Here is an 18033-nt window from a genome sequence, read left to right on the forward strand (position 1 = left end):
AATCCATTATCATTATCTATGTTAGCCACACGGCTCAGTACCTTTCTCAGTATGACAGCTCACATGTTGCCTCTTAGGTGGTCTGGGCAGGAATGGCGGAGGGAGCTTCCTGCTTCCCAGAATACTCCCAGTCTCTTTGCTCCACCCCTACTTCCTGTCTGGCTTTCCCACCTATACTACCTGCCTGGCCAATCAGCGTTTTATTAAAATATGATTGATGGAATACAGACAATTATCCCGCATCACCAGAACCTGGAAACAACCTAGGTGCCCCTCAATAGAAAAATGGTTAAAGAAGCTGTGGAACATATACACATTGGTGTTTTACTCAGCGGTAAAAAAACAATGACATCTTAAATTTTGCATGCAAATGGATGGAAATAGAAAATGCTTTACTGAGTGAGGTAACCCAGATCCAAAAAGAGGAATATGGTATGTACTCACTCATAAGTGGATTCTAGCCATAATTAAAGGACATTGAGCCTATAATTAGGGATCCTAGAGAAGCTAAATAAGAAGGCAAACCCAAAGAAAATTATATAATTATCCTCCTGGATATTGGAAGTAGACAAGGATGCCAGGCAAAACTTTGGTGCACGGAGGTGGGGGGGGTGGATGTAAGGGGAGATGGGTAGAGAGAAGGGAGAAGAGGAGGATTCAGGAGAGCTTGGGGGAATGGGATGGGTGGGATGGAGGAAGGGCGGATATGGGAGCAGGGAAGTAAACATCTTAATTAAGGGAGCCATTTTAGGGTTTGCAAGAGACTTGTCTCCAAAGGGGTTCCCAGGTCCAAGAAGAGGTCCCCAGATTGTTCCTTGGGCAGCAGAGGAGAGGGTGCCTGAACTGGCCTTGTCCAATAGCCACACTGATGAATATCTTGCATATCATCATAGAACCTTCATCTGGCGATGGATGGAGATAGAGACAGAGACCCACATTGGAGCACTGGACTTAGCTACCAAGGTCCAAATGAGGAGCAAAAGGAGGGAGAACATGAGCAAGGAAGTCAGGATCACGAGGGGTGCGTCCACCCACTGAGACGGTGGGACTGATCTAATGGGAGCTCACCAAGGTCAGCTGGACTGGGAGTGATGTGATCAAAATGGACACTATGAATGTGGCTGGCAATGAAGGCTGACTGATAAGCCAAGGACAATGGCACTGGTTTTTTATTCTACTGCATGGACTGACTTTGGGAGCCTGGTTTGTTTGAATGCTCACCTTTATAGACCTGGATGGAGGGTGGAGGACCTTGGACTTCCCACGGGGCATGGATCCCTGACTGCTCTTAGAGAGGGAGCGGAAGGTGGGGAGGGGGAGGGAAAAGGGAGGTGGGGAGGAAGCGGAAATTTTTAATAAATAAATTAATTAATTGAAAAAAGAAAGAACAGATGAATCTGATTGGTTGAACCAAAAGGCTTACATTGTATATCAGTTAACAATGATGGAATATTCAAGGAAGCTCCTAATCCCTAAGTCCTGATTGGTGAAGATTGTAACTGTAAGTTAGCAACAAATGTTTGCGAGTTTTGTGCTTAAATACTTGCTTCAACTGCCATTCAGGATAGCAGTTCAGCTCCTGAGTCTGTCCTGTGGCCCAATCTATCAGCCTTTTCCCCTCCCTTCCTCTTTTTGCTACCCTGCATTAAATCTTGCCTTGTGGTAACATCCTCTGTCTGCTTGGGTTGATTTGGAGCCTCAGACCACAATCATGCATGGTGTAGTAAGCCTGAGAAAATTCTCAAGTACAACTGCCATCACATCTGATCTAGAACAGTCCCCACTACTTCCCAAAGGAGTTTTCTTCAGTCCCTTTACTCTTTGACCCTGTTTCAAAGTAAACATGGCATTACTTTATGTTACTATATTGGGGCTTGTCTTCAATCCAGTATAAATATTTGTGACTGGTATGTCACATTAAATAATACTTTCATTTCCTTTCATTGTGGAATATCATCCAAGTGTGCACACTACACTCTCTATCGACTCACCCAATCTACACACAGCCGTTTCACTTGCTCTTCTTTTTTGAGACAAGGTCTCTATGTAGCCCAGGTGGGCCCTGAACTCATGATTACACTGCTTGACTTCCTGAGTGGCTGAATTATAGACATGGGCCTCTCTTCCTTTATTTGGGTTTTAATAACATTGATTCTCACACGTGATTTCCTGTGATCACATGTATTCAGTTTTTGAATTTACAACCTAGAGCAGAATTGCTAAGTCATGAGACACATGTGTTAAACAATTAAAGAAGTTCTAAGACTAGAGATGCAACAGGGCAACAGGGATAGAAGGCTTCCCCTATGTACAAGGCCATGGGTGTGATGCTCAACATCATAAAAAATAAAATGAAGTCAGAACAGATGATATAGGCTTTCAATCCTAGCTACTCAAAGGACTGAGGCCAGGGTACACAAGTTAAGAACTTCCTGAACTATAGAGCAAACTCTAGGCAAGGCTGAAAATTTTAATTGTGGTCTATCTCCACATAAAAACTACAAAAATGGCTGGGTAATGGCAGTGGCATACACCTTTAGTCTCAGTACTGGAGAAGCAGAGGGAGATGGATCTCTAAGTTGAGGTCAGTCTGGTCTATAGCATGAGTTCCAGGACAGCCAGGTCTAGAAAGAGAGAAACGTTGTCTGGAAAAACCAAAAAAGTACAAAAAAGATAAAAATCTAATTTGATTTAGTGAATTATAGACGAAGGAGGAAGAGAAGGAGGAGGAGGAGGAGGAGGAGGAGGAGGAGGAGGAGGAGGAGGAGGAGGAAGAAGAAGAAGAAGAAGAAGAAGAAGAAGAAGAAGAAGAAGAAGAAGAAGAAGAAGAAGAAGAAGAAGAAGAAGAAGAAGAAGAAGAAGAAGAAGAAGGAAAAAAAAGACTTTAAAAATCCCAAGGTTCTGGGACTACTGCTCAGTGGTAAAGCACTTGTCTGACACATGTAAGACCCTGGATCCAAGTCTCTGTCCCCTCTTTAGAAGCTTTGGGGTAATTGTCTACATTGTCTACACTGGAGCTGGTTGGTTGCCAAATTTCCATGTCCATCTCTTACCAACCGCCAACTTTCCCATATCTACAAATGACTTAGAAGACTTCTGATGAGCCTCAGCCCCGCTGTCTTCATCAGCTCAAGCTGCTAACTAATTCGTTCCTGACACAGTTGGTATTTGGAAGACTAAAGCAGGAAGGTTTGGTGATCTCTGTAGATAAAGGGCTACCCATTCTCTCTATACAAATTACAACTCAATAGTATATATGCTATATACGTATGTGAATATGTATGTATCATAACATGTGTGGTTTATACACAATAGAAGTGTGTTCTTGGTTTTGGAGACCATAAAGCTCAAGGTGAACATACCAGCCTATGTGCTATGTGGTGAGGGCTAACTCTCTATGCGAAAGATAGAACCTTGTGTCTTCAACTAGGCAGATGGCACAACTAATGGAGTTCAAGATCTGAATACATTGTGTTCATATATGAAACTAGCAAACAGTAAATACCGCCCCCAAGGTTCTGGGAATGTAGTTCAGTGGTAGAGCACTTATATAGTTTGTGCAAGACCCTAGATCCGATTCTCTGTCTTAGATTTTTTTTTTTGATCTCCTTGCCACCTGTGACAGTTCCTAAGGACTCAATGCTTACTAACATCCCCTTGAAAACTAAGTTTCAGTTTAGGCATTTCACGCATAAGCATAAGAACATAAAAACTACAAGTCTCCATATCAACCACCAAGTTGTAATAAAAAAATGGCTCTACCTATTGTGTTTGTAAATCAATTGTCACCTACAATATTTAAGACAATCTATCAATGTTGTCTATTTCTGTCCTAAGGGAGCAAGTGATATAAATTTTATGGAAAGTAGGTCTGGGTATCTATCAGCTTTTAGAGTTTGAAGCTGTGCGTGGTGAGTGTGTGTGTGTGTGTGTGTGTGTGTGTGTGTGTGTGTGTGTCTGCCCAGAAGAGTAGGGCTTGTTCCTTTGTGTCTGCTGAGGTTTGTTTTTACCCCCGAGGGTTCTGCTGACTCTGAAGCCCACCCTTGCATGATCACAGCACATCTATGAAAATGTTTGTGTCATCTATGAAGATGTTTGACAGTAGGATGCGTCATACAAGCGTGAGGATGTCAGAAGGTCCAGACATACCCAGCAGAGGAGATTCCTGAGAACCTATCTTTATATGGATTGGTCATCCTTGCTTTTCTCAATCCCCTGGTCCCCTGTGACACCACATTCTCACTTATAGTCCACATGCATGACTTTAATTCTTACCTAATTGTTGTCACTGTACAGTTTTGGCCTGACTAATAAATGTCCTGTCTTGTACTTTACAGCATTGTCTGGAGGTGTAAGATTGTGTTCACAACGTATTCCTCCTCAAAGAAATTTCTGTGTGTCATTTAGATGTTGAATCCTTTGCCCCAGACCTTGAGACGTCCCCACACTCACACTTATGATAAACTTGACCTCAAGGAGAAACTTCTGTGGATTAACAAGATCTTCTTTCTTAACCCACTCTGTTGACGGCCAACCACAGGGCAGCATGACCTTCGGGGTTATGTGTCTAACAAGATGCAGTCATCTTCCTTTCTCAAAACGCAGACAAGTGTTCCTTGTACAACAGAGTGTCTTGGTGCAAGTCACAGGGTGGAACAGCACAGCACTGTTTCATGCAGTATGGAGAGTGCAGCTTCATCGAACAGTGCACACCCAAGGGAGTTTTGTGTTCACACTACTTTTAATCAAGCAGCTATGAACATTTCAAGCATGAGTTTCTGCGATGTGCTTTCACATCCTTGCACTAGAAACCTGAGAGTAGATTTACTGAATCAAAGCGCACGTGAGTGTTTAACTTTTGAAGAAATTGCTAACCTGTCTTTCACAATGACAGCACCATTTCTAATCCCTTCCAGCCATGTGTGGGGCACCAGTGACATGTCCTTGCCAACACTGACTGTCTGGGTGTGTAGAAATCGTGTCCATTTGCAACTGATTCTGTGAACCTTTATCTCCAGAGATACACTTTTTATTGAGCAGCCATTTTCAGCTTTTTAACTTTTTCTTTTTTTAAATTTTTTCCCTTTTAATGAAAAATCTATATTTTTTCTCACATAATATATCCTGATTACAGTTTCCCTTCCCCCTACTTCTCCCAGTTTCTCCCCACCTCCCCTCCCATTTGGATCCACCTTCTTTCTTCTCTCATTAGAAAGAACTGACCTCTAAGTCAGTCTTTTGTTAAAATATAACAAAATAAAATGTAATAAGATAAATCAAAAACTATCACACAGAATTTGGACAGAACAAACCAATGAAGGAAAAGAACCCATGTGAAGGTACTAGAATCAAACCCACTCACTCACAATTCAGGAATCCCATAAAAACACTAAGCTGAAAAGCACTGAAGACCCCCTGAGCCCCCAAAATACAGTTCTTGAGATGATGGCAGATTTCACATTTCTGATCTTTCCTGCAAGAAACATGTGTCAAGGTGTGAAAAGACTCTCAAGGAAGAATGGGATCAGGTGTTCACTGTTTTATAGCTCCAAATCTACTGTGGGGTTAGAATTCAAGTTCTTTCCACCCCAGTCTGTGCTCCCTCCCCTGTGCCCACCCAAAATGAGCACACTAACAAGCAAAGGGGCTGATGGGAATACGTTATGTTGTGTATTTGTTTTGAAAAGGAGTTTCAATATGTTGGACTGATTGTCCTAAAATTCACTTCATGTCCAAAACACAGTCCTCTTGTCTAGGGGCTTGAGATTACAGCGGTGTGCAACTACTCCCTGACCTGGGAACACTGGTACAATTCCTTCTTTCATTTGTTGTTTTTATTTTTCGCTTTGTTGTTTTAAACCAATAGACCATCATAATCCAAGTGATGATTCTTGCAATGCCCTCTCTGACCACCAGGAGGCAGGAGAGCAATGAGAATGTTCCTTTGCTTGGCCTCTACAGCTGGGCAGAGAGCTGTGCCTGATACTTCCACAGGAGCTCCTGCTGTAAACACATCTCTGTGAGGTGTGCACTTCTGCTGATGCACAGAACACTTCGCCAAGGGGTTTTTAGACACTATGTAGCCCTCTTACCATTGGAAAGCTTTATCATCAAATGATTTCTATACAAACAAATTTACCTTTTACCAGAGTAACTTGGTAAATTTGCATAAGAGGATGAGGTGAGTAACAATCCACACTTGAAGGATGAAAATAATTCTTTCACTGGAAAAATTTAGCTCATGATCCTTTATGTTAATCCTTGCCTGGTCTCTGCTCCCTGGCAACCCCTTGACAGCTTGTGGCAGAACAGTTTGAAAACTCCACAGAATTTTAAAACATCAGGGGCCTGGCTATCCTATCATGGAAAAGAAATCATCTGTGATTGGTTCTTCTGTGAGGTACAAGTTACTCAAGGGTGCTGTCCCTTGGTTAACAGTGTCATTCCACATATGCAGGCAAGACATCTTATCCAGTTCAGGCACATCTGAGTGACCCAATTTTGATTACTTTTATCCAAGCTCATATAAATATATCAAACATAGGTTTTTTTATATCAATATTTTGTTCCCATTTGGCTAAAGATCTGAGAGCAGAACTACTGAGTCATATAACACGGGTGTGTTTAACTTTTTGTTGTTGTTGTTGTTGTTGTTGTTGTTTTTAAGTCAGGGTTTCTCTGTAGCTTTGAAGCCTGTCCTGGAACTAGCTCTTGCAGACCAGGCTGGCCTCGAACTCACAGATATTTACCTGCCTATGCCTTCTGAGTGCTGGGATTAAAGGTGTGCACCAGTACCACACTGCAGGTGTTTAACTTTTAACAAAAGTGCCAAACTGTTTTCTTTGACTATATCATTTTGCATCTCCTCCAGACATGTAGGAGGGTGTCAGTGACCTCATATCTTTGTGACCACTTGTCCTATGGCTCCCAAGTCAGAGGTTATGGAATGGTGAGAAGGAGTGTCTCACTGCAGGAGCTTTAATGGAGTTTGCGCCTCAGCTTCCCCCTCCCATGTGCTCCTGGGCTCTCTCCCCGCTTCTTCCATGAAATGCACCTGAGCGTCTTCATCCCACACACCTGCTGTGGCCTTGGCAATTACCAACACAGGGTCAGGATGAAGGGGCAGTGAGTAACAAAGCCCACGGGCTCCACCCTCCCCCAGCTGTCACAGTCCCTGCTCTGTTGCAGTGGAGGACACCATGACCACGACAACTTGTAACAGAAAGCATTGCATTGGGGGCTTCCTTCCAGTTTCAGAGGATGAATCCAGGGCCACCTTCCTGGCGGGCAGCAGGCAGCAGGCCCAACTCTGGAGCAGTGGCTGAGAGTTTATACTCTGATCCACCAGCAGGAGGCAGACAGTTAGCCTGGACCTAGTGTGGGCTTCTGAGACCTCAAACCCCACCTCCAGGGACATACCTCCCCCAACAAGGCCACACCTCCTAATCTTTCCTAAACAATCTTCCAACTGGAAATCAAATAATGAGTCTCTAGGGGCCATTCTCATTCAAACCAGCACACCAGCTAAGCTGGGAAAATCTTGTATCAAGAAGCAGCAGCAAAAAACCCAGGACAGGTGAAGAAGCTGATTCCTTGACCCTGAAGGCCTCTAAGCCAAACAACCCATCTTGTTTAGTCTAGCAATTGAGGGTAAAGAGAGCAGCAGCCAGTAAAGGCTGGGACCACAGACTGGACAGGGGTGCATTGTAGTTGGTACATTAAAACAGTGTAGCAAGCCTGGATAGGGAAAGACATGGTTGTGTCCTGCTCAGAGAAACAGGCAAGCACCAAGGGGGAGGTTCAGCAGTGTTAAGCCCTGGATCCATAGATTATCATGTCTGGAAAGACAGAGTGAAGGTAAATACTCAGATGGCCCTGCAGGCTGACATTGATCCTTTATCACTTCCGCCAAGACATCAGCTGGGTTTTGTAGGATCCTAATCCTGTACTCCTCGATGTGTCCTGCCAGGATTCTTCGTGATAATTAAACTCCTAATACGGACTTGTATCTTCAACTTGATTGTAGACTCTGAGAGCCCAGACTGTCCGCAGTGTAGGGATGAGCAGGGACCCATTAAGTATTTGTTAAATAGAGGCCAGGAAGTGGGGACTCAATGGATAGAGGAACTCTCTAGAAGGACAGAGGACATGAGCTGGATCCCCATACCCGCAAAGTGAGAGGACAGATATCACTGGCAGTTTTCCACAGGCACACCCTGATATTCACACACACACACACACACATACACACACACACACACACGTAAACACATACACAATAAAGAAACAGGAAAAAATTGAAAGTCTTTTTCAAGTAGATAAAGAACTAGGAAGTCAATTTCAGCAGGAGTTTACTTAAAGAGGAAACAGATTACGGAGGCGGAGTGAATGGGGATCTAACTGACAAGTAACAGAGTTGCAATGCGTTGGTGAAGCAGCCACGACCTGTGCAAAAGGGTGCGTGGATCCTAAGATCTCAGGGATGGTCACATTCTCTTTTTTTTTTTTTTTTGAAAGCAATTTTATTAAATTATAAAAGTTTCCATTTCCGCCCCTCCTCCCAACACCCTCCCACTCCCCCCTCCCTCTCCTCCTCCCTCTTCATCCCTAAGAGCAGTCAGGGTTTCCTGCCCTGTGGGAAGTTCAAGTTCCTCCCCCCTCCCTCCCGGTCCAGGAAGGTGAGTATCAAAACAGACTGGATCCCAAAAATCCAGTATATGCAGAGGAAACAAGTCCCAGTGTCATTGTCAATGGTTTTTCAGAAAGACTCCAGGCCAGCTACATTCAGAGAATCCAGCCTCATTCAGAGAATCTGGTTGGATCACGTCCTCGTTCAGTCCCAGTCCAACTGGCCTTGGTGAACTCTCATTAAATCAGTCCCCTTGTATCAGTGGGTGATCGCATCCCTCGCAGTCCTGATTTCCTTTTTCATGTTCTTCCTCCTTCTGCTCCTCATTTGGACCTTGGGGGGCTCAGTCCGGTGCTCCAAAGTGGGTCTCCGTCTATATCAAGGGATGGTCACATTCTGATTCCTCTCCATCTGAGGTATATTCAGGATTTACCTGCTCAGATGAGCCCCCCCTGGCATCTCCTCTCTTTGTCCCCTGGCATCTGATCATGGAGAACAGGGACAGCCGTCATGGTTTGAGATCATTTAAGTTTTCATACAGGACTCCTGAGATCACAGAATTGCTTTAGATGCCATGATATCTCTTTATAGAAGGCCAAAGAGCAAGAACAAACTTTGCCCCACCCAGCTGAGTTTCTGCTACTTTATTGTAGGTCCAATGTCCTGCCTGCGCAGGGCCCACACATTCTCTTTTCTGTCCATGACACACAGCTATCCTGTAGCAACAAGGACTCAGACTAGGAGCCGACCATGAAGCTGCAAAGACTTCCTGGCTGGTTGAAGGCTGTGACCTGTGGGCTCCTGCTTCTCTTCCTGCATGTACAAGGTGAGACTCCTTCAGTGAGCACTGAGGACCAGGGTCAGGGCTGCCCAGATCTGCAGAGTGGGCAGCTTGTCTTACAGGAGGGAAGGAACCAACAAGGGAGCAGTTGGTAAAGATGACAAATAAAAGCGTGGGAATTACGGACCTCCCAGTGCCCCCCACCAAAACCCACACAAAGAGCCCTGCAGCACACAGAGGACTAGAGATGTTCTTACCAAAAAAGCCACTTCAGGATAACAAGGTCAGAGCAGCACTGGACCTGCAGATTAGGGGAAAGAGGAAAGGGGACATTTCTTTTCCTTGTGCATGACTGTAGCTGCTACAGAACTCTGGATGATAATGAAAATAATACATCCATGCTGCCAAGTGGCTCTGAGATGTCTTCTTGTTGGTCACACGCTGGCACAGCCGCCACTCAAAAGGAGCATGAGCTGTGTCCCTGGCCATCAGGGCGATAAAGAAACTTCTATCCCCACATCTCATAGCTAAGCCCAGGCACCCCAGATTCCCTTCCCCATGTACCCTAGAGAAAATGAGGTGGGAAACAACAGTCTGCCTGAGTAGAACTAACCCTGATGACATCTCTCCCAGGCCAGGACTCAGCCAGCCCCATCAGGAACACACACACAGGCCAGGTTAGAGGAAGCCTCGTCAAGGTGGAAAACACTGAAGTTGGTGTCCACACCTTCCTGGGAATCCCCTTTGCCAAGCCACCTGTAGGACCACTGCGCTTTTCACCCCCTGAGGCCCCTGAACCATGGAGTGGTGTGAGAGATGGGACCTCCTATCCAGCCATGTAAGTTCTGGGGTTCAGAGGACTTTCAGGCTCTGAGGTGAGAGTGTGCCCTGAGCTCTGGGCCAGAATGAGGGGCTTCCTTCATCCCAACCCCGCAGAAGTTTTCTGTCTGTGATGTGTAGTCTTCCGTGCATTTTCAGATGCATGACTAAGGCTTCTAACAAAGCAACTGCCAATCTCCTGGGTCATAATCCAGTTCCTGTAGGGAGTTGTCTCTCAGTTTTTCACTGAGAAAGAGATAAAGAAAAAAAAAAAGGTTCCTAGATTCAGATTGTGCCAAGTGATCTCTGCCACCATGGAAGAGATCTAGGGACAAGGGCCAATATAAGCACATTAACCATCCAATGCCCAGGGTCTAGTGCCAAGTACTATAAGTCCTCAGGAGGGCATCAGGGATGTGTCCTTAGCCACTCCATCCTCAGCACTCAATGGGACAATCCATAGAGCCAAGTGACATTGTTCAAAGAAATGTCTAAATGCTTCCTCTGGAAATTACGTGGGAATGAGAACTATGCTAAGTTTCTGGATGTGGGGTGAAACCCAGTGGGACACTGCTGTCCACTGACTCCATAGGAGCTGGGTAGGCAGAGCACCACATTATCCAGGTATCTTCAGTTTGTTTCTTGTTGCTGGGGTAACATACCTGGTAAAGTCAGCTGTAGGCAGAAACAGTTTGTTATGGGTCACAGTTCCACATGGCCATCCATTGCAAGGGGAACTCAAAGTACTGGAGCATCACTTCTTTAACATCAGAGGTCAAAGAACACATCCATACCTGCTAGTGGTCAGTTGCCTTCTCTGCTCCTTCCTAGGGAATGGCGCCATTCAGGGTTGGGGACAGTCCTACCGCTACTCACAGAACCAAGAAAATTCCCATAGGCTTTCCTGATCTAGACGATCCTTCTTTGAGTCTAAATCCCCCGGGGGGTGTTCTGTTTCTTCAAGTCAGAAATCAAAACTAACGACCTCAGCAGGAATTACGGAGTACAAAGAGAAGTGGTGCCTGTCACTGTGTGCCGGAAGTTATTCTCACCGAGCCCCTAGAGTTCTCCATATCCTTGGCTCAGAAAGAAAAACATATGCATGTCCTCACCCAAGTTCAGGTGTTTCTGGAAATCTGGTTCATTTCATTGAGCCTGTAGCCTTTACCTTGGTAGGAAAGGGCTTTAGAGCGCACTCATGCATGGTGGAACATCTTGAAGGAAAGGGGCCAAAAGTGTCTGAGAGAAAATTCATACAAAATCCCGGTTTTGACTACCGACATCTCTTGATAACTGTCTGCCATTGTCACCAGGTGTCCACAAAATGATATGATGAATTCAGGTGCTCTGAAGATGATAAAACACTTCATGCCTCCCATCTCCATGTCCGAGGACTGCCTGTATCTCAACATCTACACACCAGCGCATGCCCGTGAGGGCTCTAACCTGCCTGTGAGAGTTGGGCCACGGTCAACTGGGTGGAGGTGGAGATTTCTTTCTCAGGAGGATTACAAGGAATAAAATCAACCGAGTTCCACTGCAGTGTAGACCCTTCCTAATGTGTCTATGAGAACCTTCTCAGTCGTGGTGGCCAACTAAATCCTGGATATAGGACACTGAGCACTGGAACTCTGAGAGGTCAGGGTTGTGTTCCATGAACTCACTCAGGACATTCTCAGCAAAGTTGAGCCTTAGAGCCCAGGCAGGTATCCGAGGGATGAACACTGAGATAAGCCAAATTTCCAACTTTGGGATTTTGGTTGTGCCAATGATATTTGGTGATGCTTTTGATTCATAATCAGGAAAACTGTTATGGAGACTCCCTTCTCCACATTTTTGAGAAGTCTGGGAGTGATAGTGACATCACTCTGGACTTGAATCCATTAATCCAAACTGAGATTCCTAGTGTAACAGTGGGGCTTGGAAATACGCTGATGAGACTGTGTTCCTCGTCTGTGGCCTGGGTCTAAGATGCTGAGGACTCCTGTGTGGGCTTAGCAGCACAGATAGGAAGCAGACAATAATCTGGGAGATAGTCCCACTTGAACTTGTTCCTGAAAGAAGCCTCCTCACATCTCTCTTGACTTCTCCAGGTGATGGTGTGGATCCATGGTGGTGCTCTGGTTGTAGGAATGGCCTCCATGTATGATGGGTCCACACTGGCAGCCATTGAGGATGTGGTGGTGGTCGCTATCCAGTACCGTCTGGGTGTCCTGGGCTTCTTCAGGTGAGACTAGGGCTGGGCTGGGCAATGGCAGCTGAGAAGAACCTAGACAGCCCTTTGATCCATGTCCCTTCCACTTCTCAGCACTGGAGACCAGCACGCCAGAGGCAACTGGGGCTACCTGGACCAAGTGGCCGCCCTACGCTGGGTCCAGCAGAACATCGCCCACTTTGGAGGCAACCCTGACCTTGTCACCATCTTTGGCGAGTCAGCAGGTGGTGCAAGTGTGTCTTCACATGTTGTGTCCCCCATGTCCAAAGGACTCTTCCACAGAGCCATCATGGAGAGTGGAGTAGCTGTGTTGCCTGGCCTCATCTCCAGCTCCTCTGAGGTGGTTTATGGAGTGAGTGCACTCTATTCCTCCAGCCCTGACCTGCTGTCTTAGCTCTCACTCTCTAGGACTCTGCTGCCCCCATCAGTCGGGAAAATGAGGACCATGGGAAGTAACTTCCCTTCAGTACTTTTTGAAAGGCTCGAGGTTTAGATCCCTCACCCCTACCCCACCCCACAGAGCTTTATACAGGGTGCGTATGTTGTATGTTCAGCAAAGCTGTACCTAGAAGCTTCCATTATTGGCAAAAGCAAGAGTGTGTGGTATTGGGAGATGGTACAAGAGGCAAGAGAGCTTTCTGTGCCAGTGTGAGGTTCTGAGAGCAATTCCCCAGAACACACACATATCTGGGTGTGGTTTTTCTTGTCTCTAATCCAGGTGTTCCTATGGTGAGATGGGAAACAGGGACAGGTTAATCCCTGGAAGGTCACAGACTAGCTAGACTGCTGTAGGCTTCAGCAGAACAAGACAGTATTTCTCAAACTAGAAGGAATGTGGGAAGAGGAAGAAGGGAAGGAGAGGGGAGTGAGGGAAGAATGGAGGGAGGTAAAAGGGGAGAGAGGGAGAAAAGGTGAGAGGGAGGAAGGGAGAACTGCCACCGCTGACCCAGAGGAAAATGAGAACAATTTTATTCTTACTCCAGTCCACATACATTACACAGCATGGTATAATATTTAGAGCCAATGGCGCCCTCCCAGGCCTGGGAAAACTCCTCTGCCTGGAAGACAAGACATCCAGGCAGCCTCATCCTCTTCCCTTTCCAGACTGTGGCCAATCTCTCTGATTGTGCAGCTGTGGACACGGAGACGCTAGTACGCTGCCTACGGGGCAAGAGTGAAGCAGAGATTCTGGCTATTAACAAGGTGCGGCTGGGAAGATGGCAGGTTGCAAGGTGTGTTACAGGTAGTCCTCATTAGTATGAGCAAATTACCTAAGTTCCATGGCTTAGTATTCTTTGAGTCCTGGGCAAAATCAATACCAGCGTCGGCTATTCCAAGTGTAAGGTCTCTTCAGGGGTGAGATGGAGAGGTGTGGCGGAGAATAACCATCCTGAGACAAATTAGCAAGTGGAGAAGGAGTAGAGGTAACTCAGTGGTCTGCAGCATGTGTATTTCATTGACCTTCAGCATTGAATTTTAATGCCCCTCAGGTCTTCAAGGTCATCCCCGCAGTGGTGGATGGAGAGTTCTTCCCCAGGCACCCTGAGGAGCTCTTGGCCTCTGCTGATTTTCACCCTGTCCCCAGCATCATTGGCGTCAACAATGATGAGTATGGTTGGCTTCTGCCTATGGTGAGGCTCAGTTCTAATCTTCTGGGAGCCTGGGGACTCATGTGGTGGGCAATGGGAACTCAGAGATTCGTTGATCCATATCCATGTCATGGCATACTTAAAACCATTCTCTGTACCCCAGATGGGCTCTGCTCAGAAAATGAAGGGAATAACCAGACAATCCCTGCCTGCTGTTCTGAAGAGCACAACAGCACAGATGGTGAGACTCTAGGGCCACTGTCACCACTACAAGGACCCCTGTCTAACTTTCACAAGGAGCTCCAGAAATAAATGTGTGTGTGTGTGTGTGTGTGTGTGTGCCTACCTGTGTGTGTATCCTCTGTGTGCATCTCTGTGTGTACTTCTGTGTGTGTACCTCTGTGTGTGTACCTGTGTATGTGCATGTCTGTGTGTACCTGTGTGTGTGTGTGTGTGTGTGTATTGTGTGCCTGTGTGTGTGTGCATGTCTGTGTGTACCTGTCTATCTGAGGTCACTCCAAGCTTTCCCCATACCACACCTCTTTTGCATTTCCCCACTGAGCCTACTGTCTACACATCTTAGTGCCTGTGTCCCCTCATTCTTCCTGATTCCTGTGGTGTAGGTGCTGCCTCCCGAGTATAGTGACCTGATAATGGAAGAGTACATGGGGGACACGGAGGACCCACAGACCCTCCAAGTACAGTACGCAGAGATGATGGGAGACGTCACATTTGTGGTCCCTGCACTCCAAGTAGCACATTTTCAACGTGAGTACATCTGTAACAAGATGGAGGGAAGAAACTCAGACAGTGGGTCCCAGGTGAGCTCTGTAGGGTCCAGGCTTGGCCTGTGTCTGAATAAGATCTCTGGTTCCAGACAACCAAGAGTCTTTTTTATTAATTTATTCTCTCATATATTACATCCCAACCACAGTTTCCACTCCCTCTTCTCCCAGTCTCTCCGTCCCTCCTGCCTCCCCATCCACTCCTCCTCTGTTTCCCTCCAGAAAAGGGCATGCCTCCCAAAGATATCAGCCAAACATAACATTGCAAGTTGCAATAGGACTAGGCAGCTTCCCTCATATTAAGGCTGCATGAAGCAACCCACTGGGAGGAAAAGGGTCCCAAAAGCAGGCAGCAGAGTCAGAGACAGTCCCCACTCCCTCTGTTAGGAGTTCCGCTAAAACACCAAGCTATGCCACTGTGGCATATGCAAAGGACCGAGCTGAGACCCACACAGCCTCCCTGATGGTTCAAAACTGAGAGTCTTTGTCGAGTAGATCCTTATGTTGAGTGTGAGAGAATGACATCTGATTCAGTACAGAGGAGGAAGTGACTGAGTGATACTCTGTGGCTTGACCACACTGCTCAGCTGCGGACGGCAGAGCCATTATTTAACAGGGGGAGTTCCCACAGCCACAGCCGATGCTCCATGTTGGAGCTCCACGCTCAACTGTTGTGACTCCAGATAACTTGAAACCAAGCTGTCTTGTCACCAAATGTGTGTCAGGACAGTTCTGGACAAAGATGTCACCCCAGGTCCTCTCCCCCAGGGTCCCACGCTCCTGTCTACTTCTATGAGTTCCAGCATCGGCCCAGCTTCTTCAAGGATATCAAGCCACCCCACGTAAAGGCCGACCATGGTGATGAGGTTCTTTTTGTCTTTGGGTCCTTCTTCTGGGGTGTGAAAAGTGAGTCTTCCTTATTTTCCATGAGTTGAATGAGGTCTCAGATGGCTCTCTGGGGGACTCCTGAACTCTCAGTCCGTTTGAAGAAACCTGTAATATATATATATATATATATATATATATATATATATATATATATATATATATTTTAGATGGATATATGTAGATAGAAAGATAGATAGATAGATAGATAGATAGATAGATAGATAGATAGATAGATAGATAGATATGGTTTAAAAGCTGGACCCATTCCAGGCTAGCCTGTAATGGAGGAAGACAGCACATTGGGTGGGTCAGGAATTCAATTAGAGACTTCCATGGATCATGGATACTGTGAATAGTGAAGAGGGGAGGTAACAAAGCAAATAGTTTGGGGTCAGACAACAGTTGGAATCGGGAGTCTGAAGCATGAGTTGACAGTTCCATGGGGTGACCTAACTTGTACCCTTGTCTTCCTAATGACTCCAGTTGACCTCACTGAGGAGGAGAAGCTACTGAACAGGAGGATGATGAAGTACTGGGCCAACTTTGCAAGACATGGGTGAGAACACAGCTCTATCTCAACCTTCCGGGTGTGGGTCCCTTTCTAGGGCTCCCTTTTGGATGGAGGACTTCTTATTATGCATAGTTATTTCATCACATGATGGAGTCTTCTCTACCTAATAGCACATTTATACAGACACTTTGTGGGTGTCAGTTACTGGTCATCTCACAGTGGCCTGGCTCATGAACCATAGTGCTATGGGACTGTTCTTTTGATCTTACCTCTTGGAGACATAAAACAGGTCAAGTATTTGTCTCCCATCTAAAGCAGAAACCAGAGTGTGGCACTTGTATCCCTACAAGTGTGTGTGTGTGTGTGTGTACCTCTGTGTGTGTGCACAAGGTGTGTGTGTACCTCTGTGTGTGTACCCGTGTGTGTGTGTACCTATGTGTGTGTGCACCAATGTGTGTGTACCTCTGTGTATGTACCCGTGTGTGTGTATGTGTGTGTGTGTACATCTGTGTGTGTCCCATCAGTCCCTGCCCCCTCAGCCCCTTCACCACTGGCCGAATTGTTCCACTGCCATGACCCAAATCAGGGGGTCAGACTTTGGGTCAGAGTGAACTTACCCTTCCCCGCTGGCTGTCATACCCACAGGAACCCCAACAGCGAGGGTCTACCCTACTGGCCCGTGATGGACGATGATGAACAGTACCTGCAGCTGGACATCCAGCCTGCTGTTGGCCGAGCCCTGAAGGCCAGAAGGCAGCAGTTCTGGACCCAGACTCTGCCCCAGAAGATCCAGGCGCTAAGGGGGGCTCAGGAGGGGCACAAAGAGTTGTAGTACTCTGTGTGAAGAAAGGCATTGGGCTTCATAGACATGTGGGTTCTGTCCGAGGTTTAGACAGCCTTTCGATCCTAACATTCACATAACCGTTCCTAACATATACAGCCACCCCTTTTACCAATCTGTATGACAAGACCTCTGCATGTCACTTCTTCAGAAAACACTGCTGTTCTTCTGGTAGATCCACTCAATAAAAGTTCTTGTAACAATGTGGAATATGGATGTGTAAGCCCCGAAGTCCCATGGTCTTCACAAATTTAGGCTGCTGTTCCAAATAGATCACTAACCACCAGCAGGTCTTGTGATACATATCTGTAGCTCCAGCTACTCAGAAACTGAGACAGGAATATTGAATCAGTCTGGGAGTTCCATACTGGCTTGGACAACATAGCAAAACCCGTACCTCAGAAACAGAAGCAATCGTCAACTTGGTAATATACATACAGAAATATACGTAAAGTTCTGTGGGCTGAGAAATACAGTATCTACAAAGGAATTTGAGCCACATGGGCTTCCAGAGCTCAGCTCCTAGACCTTTCTGACATCAGTTGCTGAGCACATCAGGTACGGAATATTCTGGACAGATTATCCCGGTAGAGGAAATCTCATCTATTTCCTTCCCAAATTTCTATTGACCACTTTTGTGAGAAGCTGGTCTTGATATGTTCATATACACCTAAGGTTTAGCCATGAGAGAGGTGCTTGGCCAACAGGCTTGGGTAGGCCCAGTTTCTCAGACTAGAGGCTGACCTTGTGGGAAGATACAATGGAAGGAGGAGTTTATAAAGATGGTAGACAAGAATGCGGGAATTGTGTGTCTCCCAGAGCCCCCACCAAAGCCCACACAATGAGCCCTGTAGCACTCAGAGGACTAGAGATGCCCATACTAAAAAGCCACTCCAGTGTAAGGAGGTCTGAGCAGCACTGGACCTGCAGATTAGGGGAAAGAGAGGGACATTTCCTTCCGCTGTGCGTGACTGT

The 18033-nt window shown here is 46.2% G+C and overlaps 1 protein-coding gene across 1 annotated transcript; it reads left to right on the top strand.

Annotated features, from left to right (window-relative positions):
* Positions 1–9297: 9297 nt before the first annotated feature.
* On the top strand, positions 9298–17268 carry LOC148118506 (pyrethroid hydrolase Ces2e-like). The gene is made up of 12 exons (XM_087900697.1): positions 9298–9455; positions 10044–10248; positions 11543–11681; positions 12323–12456; positions 12538–12796; positions 13549–13647; positions 13935–14075; positions 14197–14274; positions 14657–14801; positions 15587–15724; positions 16190–16262; positions 16863–17268. The coding sequence occupies exons 1-12, from the start codon at positions 9380–9382 to the stop codon at positions 17047–17049; spliced, it is 1674 nt and encodes a 557-aa protein (XP_087756823.1). The 5' UTR covers positions 9298–9379; the 3' UTR covers positions 17050–17268.
* The last annotated feature ends 765 nt before the right edge of the window (positions 17269–18033 follow it).

The sequence above is a fragment of the Myodes glareolus genome, chromosome 22 (genome assembly GCF_982192425.1).
Source record: "Myodes glareolus chromosome 22, mMyoGla1.1, whole genome shotgun sequence".
Taxonomy (NCBI): Eukaryota; Metazoa; Chordata; class Mammalia; order Rodentia; family Cricetidae; genus Myodes; species Myodes glareolus.